We start from the raw sequence: 7,222 nt of genomic DNA on the forward strand, positions 1-7,222 counted from the left end.
TACCACTACCATCCTAAACCAAGTCAAGACCTTCTCTTACCTGAACTACTGCAATGACCTCCTCACAGGATTCCCTACTTCTACTCTTGCATCCAGCAAAGTGACCTCTTTTTAAAATAAATATACTTGTTTTAATTTTTAGAGAATGGAAAGAACACATGAAAAATTTTTTAAAAGTAATCTTTCTAGTAATCACATTTATGATAGTATTAGTATTGTTATACTGAGACCAGTGTGTATAGTGAGGGATAAAATAAATGAGAAATTGTGGCATATCCCAATATTCTAATTCCATCATCCCCATAGCCTTGAGAACCAAGACACTTGGTGTAGAAGAAAAGAGATGCAGTTATAATGAAGAGGTTAAGTAAGGGCTCTGTAGTCCCGATTCTGAATTGGAGGTACATATTTAAACTAATGAGGTATTTTATCTTTAATATATGCAGATATGTATTTCTTAGTTATGTCCACTGAAGAGGCCTAGGAAGTGACCAATCAGGTAGCAATGAACATTCCTAGTGCCCAATTATAGTTACAAAATATCACTTCTCACCAACAAAATAAATAATTTTGTGGAAAAATGGCTAATTCCTGTTCTGGAACAAAAAACGTATAAGATAACCCTGGAACATCTCATCACACCTAAAGATTACTAGGGTCATGTCAAAAGTATTCAGGAGTTAACTTGAAGAGGCTCCCATTGGTCAAAGACAGGACACTTTAGACTTCAGTAATGATGATAACTGCAGTGGATCAAAACCCAGCAAATATGTTTAAATCTATGAATTTGCAATAATATTAAAATAGAGTTGGTCACCTTGTAGATAACAGAGGACCAATTCATTCCCCTGTAAACTAGTAAATACAGGTAAAGAATCAAGCATTTACTCTCCATGGATTGCACAACTGTTAACCAAATAAAAGATAACAAGAACTGTCTAAGATGGTATTCAAACGAATGGGGAAAAAAAAGAAGAATTAGAGTATCACCATTTTGTAACCCAACAAATTAATATATGTACACATTAAGCATCAACAACTACTAACATCACAAAGAGAGAGAAATCATGATATTATGTGCCTTCAAAGTCTTGCCCCAGTCGCTGGGTCTAGCTGCCAATTTGCAGGAAATACAGAGGAAAAAGGAAAATATTGAACTGAACATGAATATGCAACCAGATAATCCAGGCTGTGGGAAACTCTTCTGGTCAATTAGCTTGGGCTCCTCAACAGATAAACAGTGAGAAAAAGAAACAGATAAAAAGGAAATCTGTAGACTTAAGTACACATTGAGTTTTGGGGGTTTTTTTAATTGGCAAAACTAAACTGTGGTGTCTAGGGATGTACCTTTGGATGTAAACTATTTAAAAAAAAAAAGAAAGTGGCCACTATAAAAGTTAGGATAATGGTTACTTACGGGGGGAGGGAGAGAGTGACGACTGAACTGGAAGATGCGAAAGGGGCTTTTGGAGTGTTTGGAAGAGTTCTATTTCCTGATCTGGGTTGCAGTAACAAGGGGATTGATTTTATAATAATGTACTAAGCCATACCTTTGTTTTGTATGGGTTTTTTGTATTTGTTTTATATTACAGTGAGAAAAATCCATCATATAAATGAACAAATAAACGGGGAACATATTATCTCTAGCTTAAAACTCTCCAATGGCTTCTCACTGTAAGTAAAATCAAATTTAAACTTCTAACTATGGCTTAGAAAACACTACATATGGCTCCTGTCTATGTTCCTACCTTATCTCCCCCACTCTCCATTCTGCTTTAAGCCACACTTGCTCTTCTTCACATCCACCAGACTAATGTCTCCCCCAGGGCCTTTACACCATTGTTCTGTAAGACACTCATCTCCCAGATCTTTGGATAGCTCCCTTCACCATTTCACTGAGGTTTCAAATATCACTTCAGAGAAGGTTTCCTTGATCAATGTATTTAAAACAGCTCCCTACCTCCTCACCAGTCATTCTCTATATTCTTACTCTGTTCTCCTTTCTTACTTGTATTTGTCTACTTGTTATCTTCTGGGTCCTCCACTAGACTATACACTACTTGAGGGCAGAGACATGGTCTGTTTGATACTGCTTTATCTCCAACCTCCATAACAACATCCAATACATTAATAGTACAAAATAAATATTTTTAAGTGGATTAATGAATTCCCTGTACTGCTTCTCAGAGTTTTCCAACACATAGGGTTAAGGAGAGATTCCGAGGCTCTTTCTCCACGCTTACATTCAGTGCCAAAAATGTACATTCTGGACAGCCAATAAGAATGTCAGAAAGTGACTTTTCACACCCTACCCATAGTTATACTTTATTCTTTGTTTACCAAAAAACGAACAGCACTCCAACAGAGATGACAGCCCTCCTTTAATGGACTTCCATGCAAAGACAGGTTTATCAGGTCATGCACCACCACAGTTTTCATCTATTATGTAGTTTTCCTTTGAGTATCTTTCCTTTCATAACTGGTTACATCCAAACTTAACTAATAAGTCCTACTAAGTGCCTGATCTAGAGGAAAAGGGAAAGTCAGAAGAGACATAAAATAATCCTGAAGTCCCTTCTTCCTGTTTCCCCCTTAGGATATGCTCATTAGGACCACAGCAATTATTGAGGATATATGTCTAATCAAGGAAAAAACTCAAGTTCACAGAAATAGAAAGAATATGCAAAAGAACCCAGGTACTTAGATGGGTCAATAATCCACAGAGTGGACACCAGCAGCAATTGTAACCTGGAAAAATGAAAACAAAATACAAAAAGGTGAGGGGAAGAGGAAAAGGGATCTAAGAGAAAAGCAAAGAAAACAACGAACGAACAGAAGGAAGGAAGGGAGGGAGGGAGGGAAATAGACCTCATACATTCCTAATCCTTCCGGTTTCATCAGACCAATTTTAGATTGACCCAAGTACATACCTCTGCATCTGAACAGTGGAGCTTGGCCCATTCTGTACATCTCCTTGGCCAAACTGGCCATGTGCAGCCTGGCCACCAGGGGCTTGTGCTGTCGAGGCTGGAGGTGCCCCTGAAGAAGGTGGGGCTCTTGACATACCTGAGGGTAAAGGACAGAAACTAAGTGATTGGACAGTAACTGTCTCCTCCACCCTGAGCAAGGAATGCAAAGCAAGGATCAATAAGCTCAGACCTTCACTGCAATATCACAGGCACATTATCACAGTTTGGTAATGAAAAGGACACTATCAACATGTAGCTCCAGCTCCAGCCAATTCTGAACATGAATGTCCAGCCAGAGAGCCTCCACTCTCCCAGACAGGTGTACTACAGGTGAAGCTGTAGCCATAGCCACAAAAATGTAAGGCATTCCTGTGATCACCATACACTCTCACTCCTTCCAGGACAGTCTAATGTTCTTACCCTAGACAAAAAGTCAACTCTTTTGAGAAAAAAATCCCACTCCAGGAGTCAGAAGCTTTGAGCAGAAGTGAGAAAGATGGCACAGAAGATAGCACAAGAAACTAGGTTGCAAAGAAAGGCACCTCTTGGGGAGGCAATTCTGCTAACTTGATCTTCATATATTCTACTTATCCTAACCATCTTCTTTTCATCCACTTCTAAGTGCTGACACTCCCAGTAGCACACGGCTCAGGAAAGTGTTCCCATGGGCTAGAGACTTTGTTTCTGCCCAATAGTTCAGTCAGGACAGTTCACCTGCCCTCCAACCACTGCTGCCACCTATGTCTTCAAAAAAGCTGTACTGCATCCTTCCCACTCATCAGAGCTGCCAACAAAACTACTTCTACTACCCCCAACCATCCTTCCAACATGAAATGCAGGAAGACAGAAATCAGTTTCTGGGCACATCACTTTGGAAACGCTGCTGACCCCTGTTCAAACAATTGTTTTTCTTTTGCTCTGTCCTCAATTGGCATTACAACACTATAGAACCTGCCTGCAGGAATATGATTAATCTGAACCTGCTCACTAGCCATCAGAAAACCAGATACGTTTTCCTGTCAATAACAAAGCTTCCTCTGAGGCAATACCAAACTCCATTTTGATAAGCCAGGACTTGACAGATCAGAGGTGGACTCTGTCCAGTCAAAGTCCCAACCCAGAGTAAGGCTCTTCCAAAGCCCTGAGACCTAATCTCACCACTTCATAATTTTTCCTTCAAAGTCATAATTAAAACAGTAGTAACTTCATTCATTTCTCAAATCTTACCTATACCTCCTTGGGGCCTTTGTTTCCCCATATCCCTTTATGGAATTTACTCTTAATACGTTTGGCATACCCTGTCTTCAGATAGCCTAATCAAAGATCTACTGTCAATCATTTTTTACAAAACCCCTATGAGTCAATCTGCAGATTACTAGCTGCTGTTCTTGAAAAAGTAACATAAAAGCCAAACACTAATCCTAAGGCAGCACCAGATTAGTCTCCTCTTATTTCCTTGATATTAGAGAACATCTAAGAAGCAGAGGAAACTCAAAGGAAAAGGAATGATATCAACAAAAAGATATGAGAGGCACCAAAAATCAGACACACAAAATCACATTTTTCATCAATGAACTAGTTCCCCATGTCCTTGAGTCAATTACAGATAGACCCATGAGTCCAATGAGAGGCATTATCAATATACATGAGGAACAAGTGATTCCAGACAAACTTTAGGTAATGAAATAGTGAATCTTGGTCACTGGCTCTGGAGGAGCTGTGACCACAACCCTTACAACCAGCTGTGAACAATGCAGCTAGGGAGGCTGCACAAGGTGACACCCATGGAAGGTGAACTGTCATTGAACCTGGAAGATGTGCTCTCACTAGATTCTTAAGGCAGAAATACAGTCATCTTATATAAAAACAGGGAAGGGGAGACCGTCCACAGGGCACTCAGTGACCAAAAACCAGATTCAACTGGGATTGAGGAAAATTCCAATTACCACAACTCTCTAGGCAGCTTAGATGGGGCAATACAACCCAACCTGAAGACTACTAAGTCCCCTCCTTAGCTCAAAGGAAGCTCGGAAACATACCCGGGGGAGGGGTTTGCTGATAGCCTGGTACTGGGCCATTGTAGGCTCCATAAGGAGTGGGGGCGGCTGTGGACCCTGGTTGCCCACCATAACTGGATTGATGATACCCTGGGTAGACAGGCTGGGGCTGCCCAAATGGCGGCACAGGTGGAGCTGACTGGTTAACGTTCATTATGAGAGCATCCCCGACTTGGTCTCACCTATTAGATGAGAGAGAAAAGAGAAGTTAGTCAAAATCAACTTACTAAAGAGAAAACATTATTCACAGTAGGAAGTAGAGATAGAAAAGGACTGACCTTATCAGGCAGTGATCAGCCTAATCATTCCCACACTACCAAAGGATCTTTGTGATTTTCTGCCCCAGACAGTAGACAAATTGCCTCCTCAAAGTAAGGGTTTTGTTACTCTGAACCTCACGCTTTGTCACTGCCAAGAGGGTATAAATTTCAACTTCAGACAGGCCCACTGGAATGGAGCAGCAGCCTCCATACCCCAGCGGTATGATTTCTAGTGTCTAGTCATACAAGGAGTTCTGCCACTGATGAACTACTGTGATATTACAGGTAAATGAAACAATGTTCCCAGTTTCTATTCATTCACTCTAGCATCCATTCATTTCACAAAAGTGAATACTCTCTAGTGTGCTAGTCATTTTTAATCACACAGACCACATATTCAAAACAAATCAGCTAAATTCCCTCCCCCTCAAAAGACAAATTTTAGACTAAGCAGGTAGAGAAATTACACTCTTTGGCTCAACTGCAGTAATTTAAACACTACTGCATTCCCAGTCTTCCCACCAAAAGAGTGTATGGACATTAGAATTGAAGCATTAAAATCACTAAATGTAAAGGACAGCTGAAAACTCTAGCAAGGTACCAGATTAAAACTGAGTGGAGGCCTGGCATAAAAACTTCTCACAATAACCTAGGGAAACAGTTCAAGGATCAGCGGCAAAGTTAGAGCTAATGGAAAAAGGTCATTCACCTCATCCTTCAAGCAGAGGGACTATGAGTATTCCAAATCCCAGTGCACTTCTCTAACTCTCCTGTTTTTGCTTTCCTTATATGCTTGTCATGAATCTAGGCCACCACCAAAATTATTACAATCTTGCTCAGCCACAGAGGAATGAACTGGAGGGCCTTTCCAGGGTCCTTCCAAGAACAGGACTATCTGAGCACATCTGCTCTACACAGCCTGATCATTCCAACTATACTATAGACAAAAGGGGCCCAGGAAGCAGAAGTGGTCACAGCTGCTGCAGTGGAACAATGGGCCTCTCCCTTTTGCTAGGAAGGGCTATCCTGACTACAGAAAAGCTGAGCTTCTCCTGGACAAGTACTCTTTAAATTCAAAGCCATCTCAGGAGCTGTTCTTTCAAATCCTAAATCTTACACAGGTCACTTACACTACTTACACAATCTTACACTATGCTTGAGAGATGTCCTTTTCCCCTTTATTTTCCTAAAGTCAGTGTGGGGGTGGGGTGGGGGAGGGAAGGAGCTTCTTCTTGAGGTAAATAATCTCCTCAAACACACCCAAGAGTTTGGAATCAGGCTCAAGTCGCGACTCCATTCTGGATGGACAGTCAAGGGTGACAACCCAGGGGGCGGGGCAAGCGTCCTAGAACTCTGAAAGTAGTCGAGCTGTGGAGGCTGGGAGCGCCCGGGATCAAGACCGAGAAGCCAAGCTAGCTCCTCGGGCCACGATGAGAGAGAGCTGATCCACTACGCAGAAGATCGAGCATCTTGCGCCCTTCAGCTGGCTCGAGGCAGGAAGCAGGAGCCGGAATCTGGGCCGGGAGGAAAGAAGGGAGGGTCTAGGACTGAACCTGGATTGTGGATGCATGAGGTAAGGGTCTCTCCCTGCGACCCGCCCCCGGGGTCCTCCCTTCCTACTCAGACTGGACCCCAATCGGGCCAGTGATACCCCGACCTCTCCTATGCTTTCCTACCCACAAACCTCCCGATGCCACTCCTCACCCGGCTCCAGATCCAGGTTCGACTTCGTTCCTAGCGTCAACGATCCAGGCTCCACTTCCGTTTCCGAGGGGGCCGGCGCGTCGCCCCCGGAAGTTCCTCCCCCACGCTCAAGAGCCACGCCTTCTGCCACGTCTGCAGTAGGGACACGCTGAGGAAACTGGGTGCCGCGCATGCGCTATTTTTCTCTCCCATCATGGCCGCCCCCGGGAGGCTCCGTAGGTTCTTCTGCATT

The 7,222-nt window shown here is 42.7% G+C and overlaps 1 protein-coding gene across 2 annotated transcripts in view; it reads right to left on the reverse strand.

The window, feature by feature from the left end:
* The window catches only part of SEC24C (SEC24 homolog C, COPII coat complex component), a 23,591-nt gene extending 16,448 nt beyond the window's left edge, over nt 1-7,143 (reverse strand). The window contains exons 1-3 of one of the 2 annotated variants that reach the window (XM_072971319.1): nt 6,991-7,143; nt 5,009-5,208; nt 2,931-3,066 (exon numbers count right to left, since the gene is read on the reverse strand). In XM_072971319.1, the coding sequence (XP_072827420.1) occupies nt 2,931-3,066; nt 5,009-5,180 (308 nt within the window). In that variant the 5' untranslated portion in view covers nt 5,181-5,208; nt 6,991-7,143. Of the gene's footprint in view, nt 1-2,930; nt 3,067-5,008; nt 5,209-6,546; nt 6,680-6,990 lie in introns of those variants that run through there. The other variant, XM_072971320.1, reaches the window with a different exon arrangement.
* Nucleotides 7,144-7,222: the final 79 nt, after the last annotated feature.

The sequence above is a fragment of the Vicugna pacos genome, chromosome 11 (assembly GCF_048564905.1).
Source record: "Vicugna pacos chromosome 11, VicPac4, whole genome shotgun sequence".
Taxonomy (NCBI): domain Eukaryota; kingdom Metazoa; phylum Chordata; class Mammalia; order Artiodactyla; family Camelidae; genus Vicugna; species Vicugna pacos.